Source organism: Meleagris gallopavo, chromosome 19 (genome assembly GCF_905368555.1).
Source record: "Meleagris gallopavo chromosome 19, MGAL_WU_HG_1.1, whole genome shotgun sequence".
NCBI classification, from domain to species: domain Eukaryota; kingdom Metazoa; phylum Chordata; class Aves; order Galliformes; family Phasianidae; genus Meleagris; species Meleagris gallopavo.
The window spans coordinates 9,761,472-9,782,143 of record NC_139422.1 but is presented as its reverse complement, the minus strand read 5'-3'; the positions used below and the strand labels follow the sequence as shown (position 1 = coordinate 9,782,143).

At 47.0% G+C, this 20,672-nt stretch overlaps 1 protein-coding gene across 10 annotated transcripts in view; it reads right to left on the bottom strand.

The window, feature by feature from the left end:
* The window catches only part of MVB12B (multivesicular body subunit 12B), a 52,102-nt gene that overhangs the window by 21,369 nt on the left and 10,061 nt on the right, over positions 1-20,672 (bottom strand). For all 10 annotated transcript variants that reach the window (XR_014887223.1, XR_014887224.1, XR_014887218.1 and 7 more), the window contains 4 exons: positions 18,600-18,696; positions 15,520-15,649; positions 14,996-15,115; positions 4,849-4,946 (listed from right to left, as the gene is read on the bottom strand). Coding sequence is in view for 3 of the 10 variants with exons in the window: in XM_085239153.1 (XP_085095279.1) it covers positions 4,849-4,946; positions 14,996-15,115; positions 15,520-15,649; positions 18,600-18,696 (445 nt within the window). In the remaining 7 variants the exon portion in view is untranslated. The remainder of the gene's footprint in view (positions 1-4,848; positions 4,947-14,995; positions 15,116-15,519; positions 15,650-18,599; positions 18,697-20,672) is intronic.

Genomic DNA, 20,672 nt, shown 5'->3' with positions numbered 1-20,672 from the left:
TGTCTTTTTCAGTGCAGCTTCCGTATTTAAATGCTCAAAATAAATGAAACTTGGTCACATCCAAGGGTAGCAGATCACCTTGCTATCTCCTGGCAATGCCAGAGCAGCAACCTGTAGAAGCAGAGGGTGACATGATGGAAGTCAGGTTCCTGCCCAGTAGGTGACAGCTGGAGCAGCATTCGGACATTTGTGCACTTGTTTCAAACACAAGATTGGTCAAAGAGGCTCTAATTATTTTGTACACACATATTCTGATGGGGCAGTTCATGCAATGCAATTTCTGTCTTGACAGTCTGAGAGCATCAGACTCCAGAAGGTACACAGAGACTTTGTATACGAGGCCGTCAGGACGGCAGCAGCACCCAGACACCCCCTGCAGCAGGACTCAGGAGCCAGCAACAGAAAGCCTGACAGCAGAGCCGGGGCGCTGCCAGCAGGGCATGCACAGTGCCAGCAGGGGCCTCATCCCCCCATGAGCAAGGAACTGCACAGCGGGTGCCAGACAGAGCAGGTGGAAACCTCATTCTGCAAGCTCAGCAACTAGTGACCAACAGCGTCCTGCCACGTGCTCCGAAAGGAATGTTAAGGCCTCATTCCATCCCTAATTCTTTTCTCGAGACGGCAACTTGATCACGTATGCCCAGCTTGCAGGTCAGAGCAACTCAAGCAAAACCAAACCTGGAGCGGTGCAGGAAGTCGGGAGCTGCGGGCACAGCCTGCCCTGCCAGCAGGCCTGCATTGCTGCCCCTGCCACAGCCCCGGCAGTGCAGCATCCACCGCCAGGCTCCGCTCGCCGGCACTCACACAGCACAGCACTTCCTGCAGGTGAGACTCTCAGGGCAGTGGCAGCCTGTCCTGACACACGCTGTGATTAACTTCAGAGAGCTGCGGCGGCATTAAGGACCATCCAATTAGCAAGGCCTGCAAGAGTATTCACACTGCTACATCTCTTGGTTTCTGAAAGGGTTAAAGCTGATTATTAGCATATAATTTACAGGTCCTTTCTCCCAGGAAAGAAATAATGCACAGTAAATGCCACATTCATTTTAATAATACATGTTACAGTCTGTGCCCAACATCTGCACAAAGGTAAAGCAGACAGATTTTTTTGACGTGTCCCACTCTGCCATCCAAACACAGCCTTTTTGTTTCTTAAGTGACGGAAGGTTTAATCAAGAAAGCAGGCAATTCATCAATCGGAACAAGGCTGCTCGCACCGCCCTGACAGCACACACATGGTTCTGTACAGAAGAAACCTGGCCACCTGTCAGCAGCACCTCTTACATCAGGATATACAAATATACCGAGCGATCAATCCTCCAGCTCTTCTCATTCATTTCTTTGTTTTCTTATTATATTTTTCTTTATGCTAGATGTTGCCCTCATTCTCTGCAGGGATAGATGGGAGACAAGGCAAGCTATGGCTGTTTATATACTATCATAAAAATTTATATACCCTTAAAGTGACTTATTTCCCTTCTATTTGAGTACCATTATTATAAATATTTTTTCACTTCATTCAGGAATTCTCCCTATGTGTTAACATCAGCAGCTGCCTTCGAGTGCTCCCTTCTCCCTCCATCCTTGCGGCTCCAATAAGGCAAAGCAGTATGCAGCCGGATGATGCCACAGCCTGAAATGAAGGCAGTATGTAGTCACAACAACATCTTAATTAAGCTGAAGGCCATGAAGAAAGTCTGTCCTGTGAAATACCAAGCAGTGCCTGCTGATAGGACTGCCTACAGCAGGATATTCTTCTTCCAGCTGCTGCCCATTGGAACATGCATATTACTCCTGTCAGCCCTCAGCACTGCACTCCTTGCAGCACCACGATCCCAGCAGCATCAGGTCTATTGCAGCTCCACCTGCAGCAGTTCTGCGCTGCAGGCTTGGAGGTGTGGGCCTCCCCTCAGCATCCTGCCAAAGGCAGGTTCATCATCTGTGGTGCAGCAAGGACATCCCCTGGTCACCCAGCGATCAACTGCTGAGACTGGAAATGACACCAGGATGGCCAAAAGCTGTAATTACTGCTTTCAGGACCGTTATTTCCTCGACTCCAGCTTTGCAATTGAAATCACGTTGCATGCACAGAGGAGTATAGGACGGTTCCAGTGGGAATATGGCAATTTCTACCAACACGGATGTTGAGACGCAGGGCAGGCTGCTCCCCTCGCCCACAACAGGCCGAGTCCTCCCCAGTGTCACCTGCTGGGACAATGCTGAGCCCACAGCACAGACCTTCAGCTCCTCTGCAGCTGTCTCTCTAAATATCCTGTCCCCTTCTTACTGCAATTCAGACCAAGGCGACACCAGAACTCGGAGACAAGAGGCTGCCCATAACGGCTTTTGTTTCCTTCAGCCAGAAGCAGGAGCCTTCCATTTTGTCAGGAGCCAAGAGAGGGAGCCAGCAGCTCGGGAGCACATCAGCAAGGCCTGCTCCCCACCACTCTCCCCCCCCACCTCCCTGCACCGCCGGCTTCCCCCCAAACCCTGGGAGCACTCAGGGCAGCAGTGCGGAAGCGCTCACAAATTTCCTGTTGCCATGGCACTGCAGTGAGACACCAACACTGCAGCACGGATAAAAGGGACTGGCTGAGAACCGCTCCTACACAACAGGAAACTTCTGAATGGTTTCCACCACGTGCCTTGGGGTTAATCTGCCTCGGTGAGGTTCAAGTACCCAGAGGGAATTGTCCCTGGACCTCATCACAGCTGCTGACAAGGCTGCTGCGGTCAGGAGGTGCAAACTAAGATCTCTGCCAACACAAAGGATGTTTCGCATGACAAAAAGCATTTCTTCAGAATTGTCCCCCAGCTGCAATAGCCATTACACCACGGTATGCACAACAACTTGAGTAACAAGGGCCTGGCAGAGACGTGCAGTGTGGGGGAGCACACCCTGCCATGCACTTTGAGTGAAAGGTGCTTGTGCAAATGATGCCATGCCCAGTTTTGTAGGTCTGTTTTATGCTTTGCTTATAACTATCCTGTAAGTCATTCCGGATATTTGCAGAACGGGTTGTTTTTCCAGGCTGCTCATGCTGCAAGCAGAGGCAGTCCCAGAGGCACAGTCATGCCCAGCAACTCTCAAGCGGAAGCGCTGCCTCCACCAGTGCTTTTGATGCTGTATCAGAAGAGAAAACACAGCTCTGCCATCCTCTGTGCAGGATGGCCTCGTGAGCATGAGAACAGAACATGCTTTCCCTTACATTTCTAAGTCTATTAGGGCAGGAAAGTAACAAGAAAAACGAGTACTGACAAGAATTATGCCACTGTTATATTCCGTCTATTTAGGAACCTGAAGCTGCAGTTTTAGTCAGAGATTACCTCTTAAATAACCCTTTGATTATGGTACATGAATTAGTGCCATGTTCCCATGTAAGAAGTGTCACTCACTATTAATGGCAAGGACCTGTGAATGGAACATTTTTGCCACCATCTCTTCTGTGATCATGCACAAGCAGTACTTACTGTACAGCCCACCAAATCCAGTGCTGCTGCTTCTGGGTTTCCAAGCTGTCCTGAGAATCCACTCCAGCCAGGTGAATGGAACTCACTTTCATTAGATTTTGACAGAGTCAGGTCTAAAGCAAGTATTTTTCTCCCCTTCAAAAAATGTTGTAACGAAGAGAAAACTGCTACTAAGTGTGTTTCTACTGTGGCTATAACAATATTTGTTCAGGTGTAACAGTGCTCAAAAATAATTAATTTTAAAGAAAAATCTCCTGCACTGCTTAGCTGAACTACAATAAAAGATAGCCCCGTAAGAGGACAGGCAGCTGAAATGTACTCCTGTGCAACAGCTGCACCTAACACTCTTCTTTAGTCTGCAGAACCCACAGTCCTTTTGCTGCGCTTTGTGAATAGCTGCCAGAGTGCAGAGCTCTCAGCACTTGCGGGAGCGAGAGACTGAAGTGCAGCTCTGTAGAGTATCCCTGCCTCTTTGTGCTGGGCCCCAGAAGCACACTGCAGTCCTCAGCATTCTCATCTTCCAAGGAATCACGCACTTCAAGGCAGAACCTTTTCAGAAGAGCAGAGCTGTCAGGGACAGCTCAAAGGAGACCTTAGTTCCAAAACAAAGCCACCACATGGTCCTGAAGCACAGTAAAAAATTACCTATACCCATACAGGCAGAGGTTTGGGCTTGAGCCTCAGCACGCTATCTTCCCTACAGACTACGTAAAAATAAAAACCAGCAAGAATACTCATCGGCAGTTCCACATCAGCATCTGGAAGCTATCACCAGCTCCAGCATTAGCATACCAGCCTGGATTAGCAAATGGAGAGTATCACAGCTAGGGAGAGCACATAGTTCTTAAAAGTAAAGTAGAACAACCTGTGTTCGAATTAATTTCATTCTAATTTCATCAAACTTCATCTCCACATCTGATTTCAAATTTGCCCTAACATCACTTGTTTTAAACAAGTATGTTGCTCATAGCAAAGAACTGAGTGTATGAAAACTCATCCTTGCAATGCAGGATGAGCCTCCCAGGACACGTGCTGAGGTGTCTGACACAACTCACCAGTGAAGGTCATGAAAAAGCTGAGAAGCAAGGTTTGTGCCAGTGCTGCTTTCACCAGAGCTCTCACCTGGAGCCACCGTGGGCAGCTGCATCCCTCCCTGACGGCTGCCATCTCCTCGGTCAGTAATGCTCACTACTAACAACACTCCTGTCCAGGTGTTTTGTGGTCCCTCTGCATTCCTGGTGCTCAGTGCTTAAATGGCACCTGCACGGATCTGGGGTGCATTTCACAGACATCACCCACCTGCAAACAAGTCTGCTTTAACTTGGTTAACCTTCTGGTTACCGAGAAGCAGAGAAACCACGGTGTGCGCCAGCTTACCTGATATGGCATACAGGTTTGAGTGCTGGTGCTCCAAGTCCAGGCGGCTGCTGTGACTTTTGCCTCGAAAGCTAGCAGGAAGCGTCAGTGAGATATGCCTGAAAAAGAGAAAGGGAGACAAAGTTACTGCAGAGCAGAAGATGCCCCCATTGGCCGAGGTGGCTCCTAAGGTGCCCCAGGTGGGCTGCCTGCTCCCTGTCCCTCTGCAGAGCAGCCAAATGCTACCCATCACCCTTGCTGCAGGCAGCAGCGAGCGTGCCCTGCAACTCAAACCTGTATTTTTCTAATACTGATCTCAGGTCCATGTGAATTTTTATAAAACATTATCATTCATCTTCTGGATCACATTGCCACATGCAATGATGATGCTCATAGCAGGGCTCAGTCTGGCACAAATGCAAAGGCAGTGGCCATTACCTCACCCAGCAGAGCGGCCCACCTGCAGGGTGCCCTGCACTGCCCACTGCCTGGGAACCCCGTGCTCTGTGCTGCAGCTGCAGGAGCCCTGGATGTTGTCCAGGAGGAATCAGACCCACGTTCTCAGTCAGCAGGTTTTCTCTTTTGAGCAAATCATCTGTAAACTGTCTGCCTTACTAAGAAGGCAGATTTTTTTGAAGAACCATGTATTTTTAGATCTTGATGTGGCTGAAGGTGAACAGCGTGGATAAAATAAAAAAAAGTGAAAATCAGTTTGAATTTGCTGTTCTTCCCAGAGCTATTTCTAACAAAAGAGATGGTGTGAAAATATTTGCAAATTTGGCTAACAGTATTCTGTTAAAACAGAATCCGTACGGGGCTCTGCCAGCAGAGGCAGTTTGTCATGGACGTGCTATAAACCACAAGAGCGCTGCCTGCGGGCACTGCAGGCTCCTCAGTTGTTCGGGTTTTTTGTTTGTTTTGTTTTTCTTTTTTAGTAGCAGTATCCAAAAACACTTTCTGAGGCATCAGAACAGCCAACAGAAAGATCTTCTGAAATTCTCTTGCTGGTACCGAGGGTGGTTTTCATCATACCTAAACAAAGCAGTAGGAAACGCTCTGCACGTAAGCAAAGCAGATCTGTTTGGAAAAGGTCAATTTCTAGGCAGAGCATTCTAGAAGTTCATCCCAGCACCTGCTGCAAGAGGCTCCACCCTTCTGTACGTGCAGTGCCTGCTGGCCAACAGCACCACGCGCCGAGCCCAGAGCCACCACCATGTGAGCACCGCGTGGGTGCTCAGCCTGCAGCGCTCTGCTCCGAGCAGAGGCAGCACTGCCGTGCTTCATCGCCTCTCCCTGGCTGTGCTGTGTGGGGCCACGGCCGAGAGACAGAGGTGAGGACTGCTGTGCTGAGACCGCTTCTCTCCCTCTCCTCCTCTTCTTTAAAAGCATGACATAGTAGGGAAAAAACGGGAAACAAAATCTAATTTATTTTAAATTAATGCAAACTTTGGCCAAGATCGATATAACTTCTACCAGTAAGTTGATTGCATAATGCATTTTCCTTATGCATTGTGAAAGCCAAATCACTTTGCATTGTAGAAGACAAAAAAAAAAAAAAAAAAGGAAAAAGAGAGGCTGCCATTGAAAAGCAAGAAAATCCCAATTACAGAGTCCCCAAGTTCCTAAACACATATCGTGAAAGTATGTGCAGCTCTGCAGCATATGGCAAATCAATTACTAGTTTAAATTTTAAAACAAAAACATGGTAAACGCGTTGCAGAAATAATCAAGAACAACGGTTTGGTTTAGATTACAGCGGCCACTAGAGTTTTGAATACAATTAATCATCATTCCAGGCAATGGGAAGCCATATTGACACTTATTCCTAATTTGAATATTTAATTAGGGTGAAGTTCTTCATCAAATTACCACAGAACTGGGAGGAAAGCCTGAAAGATTTAAACAATTACTGCTTTAACCCCTCACCAGCTGCTCACCTACGAGCACAAGAGCACCTCCCCAGCCTGCAGGGCCGGAAGGCGCTCACGCCACGCGGGGCCAGAGCCCACGGCACCATGGCTGCCCTGGGCTCCGCAGGGCTGCTTTGTCAGAGCAAACCTCCCTCCGATCTCCATCCCAGCACCCAGGGATGTTCCACGGCAGCTTCTTGGAACTAATGGACGGCTGTGCCCAGAGCCCCTGGCAGGGCTGTGCGCTGCGGGCCGCCCGGGATGCTCCCTCCTGCCTCCCACACCAGCCCTTCACGTGCTGTGTGTGTCCATATAAGAAAGCCCCTTTTAATGAGAAGCAATATAGTTATGAACTCTCTAGAGCCATAATTAGAGCAAACTAATTGAAGTTGTGTTTTGACACACTTTCCAAATTCACGGGGGCTGCATGACATATTCACAACACTGCTGCTGCACAGCCATGGTGACAGCAGAATCATTAGGCTAATAACGCTTATTTGCATTCTTATCATGCCAGCAGCACGCCGTTAAATACTGCTCCGCCAGTGCTCGCTCACTGAGAAAGTTTCCACTGAAAGATATTAACAGTAATTATGAGTACTTCAGTGGAATCTCTAATGTCAAGGAATGGCAACTCACGTGAACTATCCTAGTGCCAATTATTTTTCATTTTGGACTACCAAAGAAGTGATTTCTGCCCTCCCCTTGCACAAAAGCAGAGGGTGCGGAGCTGCTGTCCCACAGCAGCAGCAGGAGGAGAGGAGGACAGGCAGTGCCCACTGCAGGAATGCACGCTGCTCCTGCACAGGCTGAGAGAGGGACTAAAAATATGTGCTCTTCCCACTATGTATAATTTCCAGGTAATTTAGGAGGAAACAGCCACACCACTACAATTCAGGCCAGGTTAGATTTAACTGCTCTCTTACTTTTAGTTTTTCTTTTATTTTTTAAACCAATAGAAAGCATCTACATTCAGCAGCACCAGAAGCAGCACGTGATGAGAGGCTTTTCGGATGCAAGCAGAGAAGGTCTGAGGTCTGCATACATCATGGCCCTTTTTAATGTTTCTAGAGAGAAACACATAAAACAGGTCCAGGAATGGCCAACAGCTCCAAACCAGCAATCAGGGACTGTCTGCGCGGAGGTGATGAACTGCTTTTGAAGTTAGGGAGAAAGTACTCATAAAAAGTAACAAAAGAGCATAAGGGGAAATTCCAGATATCAAAGGATGCTCCATAATTCATATAAAAATATCAACAACACGTAGCAAAAGAACAGTGGTAGGCGTTTGGTGTCCAACTGGATGAGATGAAGGCAGCAGAGGGAGCAGGCAGCGGCTCGGGGGCCGCCGCACATCGGCCCGCACAGAGCACGGGCTGCAGCCCCGCACCCGGACCCGCACTGCGTGCTGCCCCTCGCTCAGGCAGGGCCTTCTGGGCCAACCTGAGAACGGCGCTGCAGTACTGCAAAGCCCCACAGGAATAGCCCAAAATAAAAAGGCTTCTCTTCCCTAATGGAGGGATTATGCACAGATCATGAAAAATCGAGGACAGAAAGATTAAGTACATTCAAAGCTGAAGACAAAACCACACCTACAAGAAATTAGTGTCGGGCTGTACTTCTCAAGAAACACAATCCCATTCGAAAGCCTTGCCTGTGGGTGAGGAAAAGCCCACTTCCAAGCAACGCGCTGTGGGGGCTTCACTGCGGGGTCGGAGGCCATCTGCACCACTGCTCACTTGACCAGAATGGATTTTCCAAACCGTGGCTTACAACAAGCGCCACAACAGACACCTATGGCTCTGGCGGTGTCCAGAACCCCATCTACAGCATTTCTTCACAGCCCTTAACTTTTACTGTGCTCGGGCCCTGCACTGCCAGAACACCTACCTCATACCCCAAAGAACTGCAGTGAAAAACAAAACTGTGCGGCAGGAACCACCTCGGGTAATGGACTCCATTCCAGACAATCTATTCTAATCGTGTAAACCAAATATTTAAATACTTTCTAAAACCTTAGGCTGACCCTTCGCCTAAAACAAGCACCATATGGGCTTTGCAAGCATTTCATCTCATTCCAAACTACTAAAATATCCTGTTTCCCAAAAATCAATGAGAACTGGTGGAGCCAGATTAAAATTTTATAAAAGCCCGAACGCGTGAGAGAATGAAAAAGGGAGCGAGCGATTCTTTCCACTTTCACATCAACCACTTCATTTTCTCAGCAGTGAGGAGGAGGCCCGTCCTGCACCCTGCCCAAGGCAGCGCACTGCATGCCCACACCCTGGGACTGCAGGGCTCGGCGTCCCGTGCCACAGCCACAGCCCCGGGGCTGCATGGAGCCGCAGCGGAGCGCGACCTGCAGTCCGGCAGCCAGACGTACGGCTCGACGTGAATGAAGTGCTGCAGCTCTGTACGGAGATTAACTTAGATCAGAGAATATAAGCAACCAGGATGGAACAGCTGCCAAACCATAGAAAAAGACCAACAAGTTTAATTCATGCTGCTTGAAAGCCTGATCTGTAGGCCATTAAACTGTTCTGGGCAGAGGACGGCACCGAGCTCTCAGCCCTCCGGCTGCAGCTCATGCAGCAGCGCCCCGGGCGGAGCAGCACAGCCTTCTGCATCCTCACCGTGCTCCCGGGGCCATGAGCTCTTCGGTAATGAAGCAGTAGGGTAGAATTGCAAAGCAGCAGAAATTCTCCAAAAAGATACATTATGTGCAGCACGGGTTTTCCGGGCTAGGACTTTAAATTCCACCAAATTCATCAGAGCGGAGCCCGAGCCAAGTCCCACACTGCCCCACACCACCAGCATGCAGCCCCGCACCGTGCCCAGCAAACACCCCTGTGAATACTCATCTGGGAAGAGCACGTTGTCAGCACTTTGCCAGTAATAAATAATGACAGTCCAAACACTTTACTAAAAGCAATAAACTCGAAAAGTGTTTTTGAAAATGGTGAAAGTGATTGATTTAAAGAAGGAAATATCCGAACACAACCACATGCACTTCGGGGTGAAAGCACAGATTACAAATCAACAGTGGCAGAGATCACATTAAATAGGAAACAACATACAAGTTTTAGGGAAAAAAAATGCTCGGTTCCCCCATTGGGTTTATTTAACAACTGAGAACACAGATTCTTTGAATGAATACCTTTGGTTCATATTTAATAACCCTATGCTACACCCTAAAGAAAACATGCCTTCAGGAATACTATACCGGGAGCAGAGCTCTATAAAGAAAAATGATGCTAAGGATATTGAAGCCTCTTCACCCAGAGCATTCCCCAAAATTTTTCAATGCATCCTCAAAACCAGCTAAATTAATCACACTTCTCCCAACTGCAGAGAATGTCCTTCTTTCTCAAGTGCTGCAAAGTAATCTTTTGCCTGGAAACCACTCATATTGTTTAAACATTTTTTCCTAATCATCGTTTTCTGCCACTAAAAGATACTGGACTGCAACCAATTTTTGCACGTCTTCATCCAGCTGAGTTGGATGCAAGCCATACGGTCAGCGTAGCTCCATAGCAAAGTCCTTATGGGAAGCAGACTTTGGATCAATGTATGCCAGTGCTGCTCACCCAGTCAAACGGGGCACCGGGACGGGGCTCGCACAGCCACACACATCACACACTTCTGCCTTCAAGTCTGCTTCTCACTGCTGCTACGGCAGCGGGTCTGCGCACACTTCCTCCAAGGTTCTACTGAACACCTGCCTCACTGCTTTTTATCTGCAGCCTGCGATGCCATCCTTGGTCTGTAACAGGGTAAATAATTTAAAAACAAGAATATTTGGCTCCGTTTCATGATTCAAGTGATCTGAGCATTCAAATAAAAGAATATATTTTATTAACTGCAAATTAGTTTCATCAAAAGAGCTCTAGAGTAGAACTTATCAGAAAAGTGTATCTCCACCCAGAAAGAAAGACTTTGTAGAGGGGCTGGACTGACAGAGCTCTCTCAGGCAGGTTTCTGAACGGCTCCCAGTCAAATCAAAGCCATCTACCCCAAAGCGCTCTGTATGCGGCAGTGCTTCATTCAGATGAGGGATTGGAGGCAGACCCCGGCTGCCAGGCTGCCAGTGGGGGCTGTCCTTGCTCAATGGCAGCTTCCTGAAGTCCTGGCCGTGCTCCTCACTGCAACAGGCAAGCGCTGAAACCTCAGAGCCTTCTCCTCTACAGTCTCCAAGAAAACTGTTCTAAATATCTTCCATAAAAAGTTAACGTTGTTATTCTAAATATTATTGTTGCTACTTACAAACCAGGGAAAGCAGAGGCTTCCTTGCCTGCAGTTCCCCCACAGCACAGAGCAGGGCTGGTGTGCCACTAAGGCAGGGCACACGGCTGCTTTATTGGCTGCCGCCTCTTGCACATCATCATCCTGCAGCAGGCAGCCACACGCTGATCGCTTTCCAAGCCCACAGGACAAAGTTCGAACACCATTAATAAATCAATTTGAAAACCTGACTTCTCTGCTTGGCAATGGAGACTTTGGGCCCCAGCAGCAGCTGCCCAGCCCCTCGCTTTGGGCTCACCCTGCAGGCCAGGAGCAGCCAGGCCCCGCCGTGGCCACCCGGCACAAAGACGCCTCTTCCTCCTCCCAGCCGCAGCCGACAGCCCCGCGTGACGGAGCGGCTCCCGGGTCAGCGACAATCGACATTTTCAAAACCTGACATCAACAAGTAAAAGTTGTGACTGAATCCCAGTCTCTCCAAGAGGAAGATTGAGCGCCTGTGACACATCATCCGCAATCAGAGTGCTCCATTTCCCAAAGTATTTGTCACAGATTGATAACATCCACACACGAAGTTAAGTGCAATTATGTCTGTCACTGCAAAGCACCCTTCAGCAGCGCTGACTGACATCTGCTCGCAGCTGACAAACGGCCGCAGCCCGGCGGTGGTGGTGGGGCTCAGCAGCTCCCGAGGGGCCGCACGCTGCACACAGCTGCAGCTGCCACGGGAGTCATGGGGCAAAGCAAGAGGAGGTCAGCGCCGGGCTCACAGGAGCTGATCCAGCTGCAAGTGGACTGGAGAAGAAGGGGACACTGCACAGCAGCCCTCTGCCAGCCCAGGCAGAGCCCGAACCAGAGAGGGTCTGAGCCCTGAGACACTGCTTACATGCTGCTGCTGTGTACTCCTGCAGGGCCCCGACATGCACACTGCAGTCACTGACTTGCAGGCTGGATGAAACAAAAGCACGCCGAAGGCCAGGTGAATGGCCTGCTACTGGCACCTCTTCTGCGGGAGCATTATCCCATTATCCACTGTACCAAAAATGCAGGCACATGCAGAACTGGCATTATTATTAGTACTGGAGGGCGCATGCATCACAGTGTGAGGAACTGAGGGTACTCGCACTGAGTTCTCACTGGTGACTTAAGTCAACAGGAACGGCTCTTTAGTAGCAGCTTTCCAGGACAGGAGTCTGCAAAGGCATTTCTCCAGGCTGCCATTAATGCCAAGGGCCTGTCACAGGATTTAGACAGAAAAGGCAGTAAAGGAGCTTGATGCCTCTCAGAACAGCACAGCGTGCCATCCTTGCTGGGATGTGCTGCTGCAGCCATTAGAGACCAGTAAGACAGGCGCCTGCAGTATGGAACACCAAGAAGTGGCCAGAAAATAACACATGCAGTCCAGTAAGAATATCAAACAAAGCCTCCCCTTGTGCAGCTCTGATGTGAGCCATAACCCCTCCGCACAGAAAGGAAGCAATGTTCTGCCAAGTAGCAAGCTGCAGAGGTCAAACTTCTGACACAGAACAAAGCTCTGATGAGCCTCCATTGATGGCCATCAGCAACCTGCATCAAGGATCAGCAGAGCCAACACTGTTGGTATAAAAACTGAAACCTCCTGCTGTAAGGAGCTCTCCCCAGCAGACAGGTTTGCTGTGCAGAAGCTGAGTGCTGTGTTTTCCATGTTTAGTTTATATATGTTTAGTTTATACTCAGAGTTAACAATTGCTCAGAAGGACCCAAGCACAACATTTTGATTTAAAGTTGTTTTATAAAGCTAGCCAGCAGCTGAAGAGAACAGCATAAATACCTGACCGGCCCAAGAGCCGGATCTCCACAGAGCTCCATTCTGCACTGCTCACCAGTTTGATCTTAGCACTCACAGTAGCAGAGCAACTCATTGCTGCTCCTGTCAGAATTCATCCACACAGAATAAAATGGCAAACTGGCTACAGCTGTAATCGCATCTCTCTATGGTGATATAAAAATAAGAGGTTACTTGTGACTACAGTCTTCCACAAACATTAAACTTGAGTAACTTACTACATTGCTGATATAGTATTAGAAAAGGCTTCTCGAGTAGCATGCATTTCCCGTAATAATGAAATATTTCCAGGGCGCACCCTTATGTATATTTCTATTTCTTACAAAATATATTGAATAATAAATAATCAGAGTAAAAAACAGACATGAAAGATGCTTTGAATGATCAGGCTGGTGGTGTAAAAGTTATCTCTAAATCACATGGTGGGCATGGCAGCAGAGCTGGCAACAGACAGGTGGTTTTTACTAGGAGGCATTAATGTAACATTCAATTATTCCACTGCATACTGGCTGTTTTAACTCAGCCAAATTAGAATACATTTTATATTGACTATTTTGACATTTGCTTTATTTGGCAAGTAAAACAAAACCGATCCAATTTCCTTGCAGCCATTGTAAACCATAAACTGTACAACAAGAGGTTATAAAATATATAAGCCTTGTAAACACTTCTTTTCAGACTGTTGCTGATGCTCTGAGCTCTAATTTTGGCCCTGTTCCCAATAGCTCTGAAGCTGTTCTGCAGCCTTCCCTGCTCGGCTATAAAGTGACCCTTCCACACTTAGTGATTAAGGACTGCCATTGACATTCTCTCTCTATGATAATTTTTCTCTTTATTGTGGAAATTTGCCCATGCAGGAATTTTCTGCAGACAGAAAATGAAGAGCTGTGCTCTAAAATCAGAACATCTCTCCCTCTGATCTTGCAAGGCCCTCACCAGCACATAGCTTATGACCGGTGGTGTTTCAAAACAATGCAATAACTCCTGGTGAACACAGGCAAACAGGTTTCCAGAAGCCTGATGACTTTTCACCTCTTCTGCCTCCATTTCTCTTCAAGAAACACGGAAGCACCTCTGCTTGCACAGCACCTCTGCATGCAGAGCACCTGGCAAGGAAGGACAGCAAGCAAGGGGCCGAGGCACAGCCTGTGACTGAACAAACCTCTCGGTGAAAAAAAGCACCCAAACTCTTTGGAGAAGTCAAGAGATACCATAAGACAGCAGATTTAAGTCTGGGGTGCAGGTGAGGGCTCTAATATACATACCTGCTTTATAAATATACTCAATAGGTTTTTTAGGGACAGCTCAAAGCAGTTTAAAAGCATCATTCTCTGCAATGATTGTGACCTTTGTATACAACTTCCCTGGAACTGCTCTTTGTTGACTCCTTTGATGTTTCAGCTTTCAACAGTTACTGTTATACTGTAAAGATACTTGCAGTACACCAAATGCCTAATGCAAAAATATGTATTTTGCTCTACTAAGCAAAAAAACCAAAGGAATCTGTAGAAAACATGCTGACCCCTGGCAATGGCTGGGGCAGCAGTTCAGTGTGACCAGACTCACCACTAGAGGCCTATCTTACATGGCTGTGCTTTCACATCAAATCTAGGAGTATAAATCGCTCAGTTTAACATCTTTCTAGGTTGGTTTGTTGCTTAACAACACTGTTTCCTCCAGAGAAATGCAGCAAGTAAGCTGTCATTACAGGACTACTATTATAAGTTAAGTATACTCGTGCATACATTTGTACACACACAGATACCATACAACAGGGAAAACAACCTGGACAGACACCATGCCAGTGCCTGCCCAAAACTGCTGCTCTTGCTCACTGCACAGTGAACAGTCTGCTCTGCATACATGATGTCAACTGAAAACCTGATGCATAGTGTGATGGGTCCAAGAAACAACAAAAAAAGGGCTACTACTTCAAAACATGAGTGGACTGATTTTGAAGAACGAGCAGAACTTGTCTCCCTACCCATTAAAGATTGTATGCATACTTCTTCTCTTTCGTCAAGGAGAGAAATCAGCTTGATTACAGTCCTGGCCCACCCTCCAGGTAACTCACATGCACACTGAAACTACAAAATATACCACACAGTTATTCATACTGAGGCAGCGCTCCTGGTCTTGATTCCACCACGCCACACTGCACAAAGTAGAAAGAGCTGCAAAGCAGAAAACTCACCTTGGCAGGTTGGGAGCTGGTGTTGGAGACGGAGCTTGGGAAGGAGCAGCAGGCTGTGAAGATTCATGGTTGCGGGGAACTCTGCCCATCCGATACCAAATGCCCATGTTGTTCAACTCCCTGGGTGATCAACACAGAAGACATTAATGACACATACGTGCACAACTATCAAGGTAAATTTCATAAACAGCTCTGCCAAGTTCTTACCAAGAACTAGTTTTATTGAAAAAATAACAACAAAATCATAGAATCACCAAAGCTAGAAAAGACCTACAAGATCACCCAGTCCAACCATCCACCTACCACCAAGAGTTCTCACCAAACCACGTCCTTCAATATAATGTCTAAACGTTCCTCCAGCAACTCCAAGTTAACAAGTTTCCACATCACAATCAGTAACACTTGTAATCACACGGACCTTTCCAGTTCTTACAAACACCCACTTAGTAATTACAGGAAGACATGGCACTTAGCCTTGCTACAACTGAAAATATGGGATCAGCTTCAGGAGTAGTGCTACTTACCCTATGAATGTGTACTGAGGAGGGGCTTGCTTAGATCTCCCCAGGATTCGGATATCACAGATGGCTGCCTCTGTAGAATCTCGAGGGATAAATTTAATGCACAGCCTCTTCTTTCTGAAAGCTATTTCTTCTGCAAAAACAATCCAGGACAGAGGTGTTTGGTTTTTTTGTTTTTGTTTGTTTTTTTTTAATGCAAGATCAGGGTATAAATGTTATTTATTGTCTCTCCAGATACTAGGCAGATAATCATGGCAGGAAATGAAGCCAAAAAACGGATACATGTCAGCAAACCAGTCAGTACAGTGCCATTTGATGACTGAGAAAATTTTGTATCAGGAACTCTCTGTATACTATGTGAGATTTGTTACTGGGCACTGTGATGAACCAATGCTTCCTACTTCCCTCTGCAGAGAAGACAAGACATCACACATAGGATAGCACACTGCACCCAGAAAAGAAATGACAAGTGGTTTTTATACTTCCCTCTACCAAGCCCAGGCTAGATGGGACTCTGGGCACTCTGATCCACTGGGTGGGAACCAGCTCACGGCAGGGGATTGGAACTGCCTGACCTTTATGGTCCAACCAAAGCCATTCTATGATATAATTCTCACATTCAGTTCCTCTTTCTAAGCTGGCATTTGACTCAGCAGACTCGGTATCTGCTGAAGAAACCAGGCAGTTTGTTCTGTCAAGTGCTTCCAGACAGCCAATCAAACTGCACTGAGGAGGAGCAGAAAACATGCTGCCGTGTAGAGTAGCTAGTAATAAACCTCACCTGTCCAACTCACACATTTTAAGTGCTAACAACCTGTCCTGATTGTCAGTTAGCACTGAAGTGATACTCCCACTGCAAATGCTGTGGCATCTTTGTAGGGTTAAAATCAGATTTACAAAGCAGTAACTGCTGAGACCCCAACAGGAGAACTGGGCTGAGCTGTATTCAAAGGATAGAAGCATCTCCTGCACAGCCCTTCCATATGCTGCATCACAGGGAAATTTCACTTGTTTCCATGTTATCCACTATGAATAAGTCAAGCCCATCAAAGTTAAGGCTTATCTGTAGCATGACTTGATGTATAATAAGGCTGCTGTCTGTCTGCATGCAGATAATCCACATCCAGTTACGGGTCAGTCGCAGGATAATACATGGTACTGGTACACAGATACAGATCTGCTCCACCTCTTCCTAAATAATCTGCGGGGCTCAATGTCAGCAAGGTGAGGTACCCATTTGTGCATGCAGACACTTAAAAGACATGACAGAAGTTTACAGATAAAGTGAAAAATGGAAAGTGCAGACAATGAATGAAAAATCCGAAAGCACCTGGAAAATAAAACCTCTCCAATTTAATATGAATAAATATCCTCCACTATAAAAATACACCCTCACCTCACCAGATGGCAAGCAGTCCTATCTCTGTAGGCTCCTCCTGTTTCATAATCTGCATCTCAGAGAATGCAATCCATCCTGGCCTTGGAAACCTGCCGTCCAGTACCAACAAGTGTACAGGCAGTGAGGTGGGTCACAGTACAGCAGCTGTGCACTCACCTTTGCATTCACAGTGCTGCTTTCTATAGATGTTCAATACCTATATCCCTAAGTTCCAGTCCACTCCTGCTTTGAAAAAGTATGGCCTGTATTTGGCATGTCTAAAAATGATTTTAGGATACTGTTTCAGGGTTTAAGACTTTCACATCTGAAAATTTTGTCAAGACCACTAAGGAATGTTATACCTATTTACTGTAAGTCAAGCGTCCCTTAGAGGAGAACACAGAAACTCACATAACCAAAGCATTCAGTTTTAAACAAAACTCATGCCTCTTATTCGACTTTCACAGCAAGTACAAAGCCAAGTGTTTGCTTTCATCTTCAATCTCTTCCACACTTGGCTAGAGTCTGCAGCAAACTTGGTTTAGGAGCAGAATCCATTAATTACTCATGCTTAACCTGAGTTAATTTTAAGTAAACATATTATAAACAGTCAATCGAAATGTGCTCAGTCATGCTAATGGAGACAGGGATATGCACCACTTCATTAATACAGACAGTGCCTCTACATGGGCTGCAAATCCAATGCATTTTAAATTAAGGACAAAGTCTCCTCTCACCTTTCTACCAGCACTGCTACAAACGCTGCACCAGCAGCTGACAACTACTCCACACGCCCAAGGGTGCACAGGAATTGCTGAGGGACTCTCCAGGGAAGGGAGACAGGGAGACAGATCAGGCACCCAGTACCAGGTTGCAGAACTTTTCACTTCTAGGTTACGTGTTCAAATCAGAACCAGTTCAGCAGGGACTAAAAAAGTCATAATTTGCTGCAGACCTGAATGAATGGTTCCCTGCAGAGCAGGTTCACATGCCTCCTTTCTGTCTATAACAGGTCTGGATCTCATTACTGACATGGACAGGTGCCAGCAGCGTGCACCCTGTGTAGTCACACCCCGTGCCCTGCAACCCTTCCAGCCATCTGCCCTGGGCTGCTCTCCTGGTCCCTCTGCACTGGAAGCAAAGAGCACTCAGTGCCTGCTGCAGGCCAGGCTGTCTCAACCCAGCACAGCGTCAGCGGCTGCCACCAGTCTCAGGGGATCAGAAGACACTGCTTAGGAACTGCTCTCTTAAACACTGTGAGAAAGTCACTAACGCCTTGCAGAAGTGAGGACAATATTTTTCCTGGCTTCTCTCAGCAAGCTCAAACATCTCAGCACTCCATGCTGAGCCCTGCGCCTGTGTTTGTGCAGGTGGTACAAAGCTGCATGTGCATGAGCACAGCACTGTGCACAAACCCAGTGCATTCAGCACACGCCTGTGAATATCCCCCAGCATGGCAGCTCTGCCCCTTACTGGCCCAGTCCAGCCCTGCAAGATGGAAGGAGAAGTTCTTCCTTTCCACTCATGCAAGCAGGCCAATGGCAGTCAGGCAGTATTAATGAGTCTGGGGAACACAGGAAGAGCTACCCTGAAATGTTCCTGTGCCTCACAGAGCAGACACGCTCAGAGCATCCCTTTGCCCAGGATGTGGCCTGCCAACTGTGCAGGACCAGGGCATGAGACTGAAGAAACAGCCTCAACTTACGTGTGTCAACAGTCTCTTGAATGGGGATGAAGCCCACAGGTAAAGTGTCCTTGATGTCAATGAGCTTCATATCAACCAAGACGTTTCCTAAGTGACTCTGAAGAGAGAAAAGAAACAGTTAATCAGGTAACCTTAGTGCTCTCACACTGCTTCTAAAAGAGCAACACGACGCTTCTGTGACAACAATGGCAGAAAGCATTACAAGATGGTTCACGCAGACACAGCCAAAGTTATTACATGCATTAGCTAATTAGTACTGAATAAAGACAGTTCTAGCTCCGAACAAAGCCGTGCTCCAGAAAAGCAGGCCATCTGGAACAAAGAACTTCATTTGAGTCCATATGAATTCTGAACTGATGCCTTGTCCTATTAATCAAGGCTTGAAGAGCTAAAAACACAATTCAGAATGACAGCCTCCACAACAGACCAGATTTTCTTTGCAGTTCTCATTAAAGCCAACACTGCTGCCAGCAATCTACACTGATGTATGTAAGAAAAAAACTCTATACTTTAGTTACTATGCAGCCTTTATAAACATGAAGACAATACAGAAAAAAATAAAATTTCATCCTGAGCCATCTTCTGCACCTTCTGTTCAGCTTGGATGGAGGAGCAGCCTCAGGAGGGAATCCCCGCAGGTGTGAGCAGGCTGACCACCCTCAGGAAATCGGGCCTCCAAAGAGAGGGAGCTCCTCGCCAGCCGTCAGGCGTGGGAGCACAGCTCAGTGCAGCAGCTGCCCAGCGGTGCCCCAGCCCAGCGCCCGCCCCAACAGGCTGCCTCTCAGCCCCAGCGCAGGGCACAGAGCCTGTGCTGCTCCTCGCACCTCCGTCTGCTGCACAGCTGAGACCCTCGCAGCCCTCCTGCTACATTTGCTTTAATTCAGTCCTCATAAATATGAGGAATGTATTCCCAAACCATGCTGAGCAGATGAATCATGCCAAAGCCCAGTGGACACTGACTGAGGGGATTTACACTGTCTCTGATAGCCAGTAGTTGCTACTATCCTGTAATTATTTCTGACAACCTTGCATTTAAGGTAGCCACAGATAAACTTAATACCAAATAATCACAAATCTTTCTGTTTAGTATCCTCCCTATCTATTCTGGGCTATTATTCCTGCTACTGCAGCTACTCAAGGATATATTGCACAATTATCATCTGTCGACCCCAGGAAGCATAGCTTTAGAGCTTTATTTTAATCTGGAGGACAGCAGGAAAGTGGACGGAATAAAGGTCAAAAGCTGGGAATTGACAGGCCCTTGGTTTTCATTTCAAGATCTGTGATCAACCTCCAAAGTCACAGTTGCTTTTCTGTTGTTGGGAAAGGCTCAAGTACAAAATGCTATCACTACACCCTTGAGAATTCAGTCCCTGAGAATATCTAAAACGCCAAGAAAAGCAGAATTACCCACTAGATGGAGTGCATTCATTGTAGAATTGAACAGTTCCTCCTGGAAAGGAGAAAGTTTTCACACTACCCTCAGCTGAAAAATTAAGTGAAGGCAGAAGGCATCAGGCTCTCACTGCATATGGAGATGCGAGCACACAATGCCACCAATCAACAATAGCCGAGTGTTTCACAGCCATACTGGAAGATTACAAGTATAGGGCAGTGTACGCACAGTGTGGGCAAACTTTCAAGAATTGGCACAAAAGAAATAATGGAAGAAAAGCTAATCCTGGAAGAAAACATGTTTGGTGCCCCTGGATTCAGCAACTAGCATTTACTTTGTTACTATTACACAATTCTCCAAGTGATCAGAGCTAGAGGTTCATCATCATTTGGAGCATGCAGCTCCCATTTCAAGAAGAGAAAATGCTCGTGGAAGGGAGCTGTTGAAATGCCAACACGCACTTTTCTGCTGCCTTTATTACAGATTTCGCCAATGATTTCCTTCCCCAAAGAATACAGGCAAAACACAAGTATCTGGCCATTGCAGTTTGTCTTCTTGGTCACCTCAGTTCAGCTAAACACTTGCTTGAATTATAATTGGCTCCACAACCTTAATCATTATATAGGTAAAAACACACCAGGCACAAATGCAAATCAAGCAGACACTCAGCAAACGGA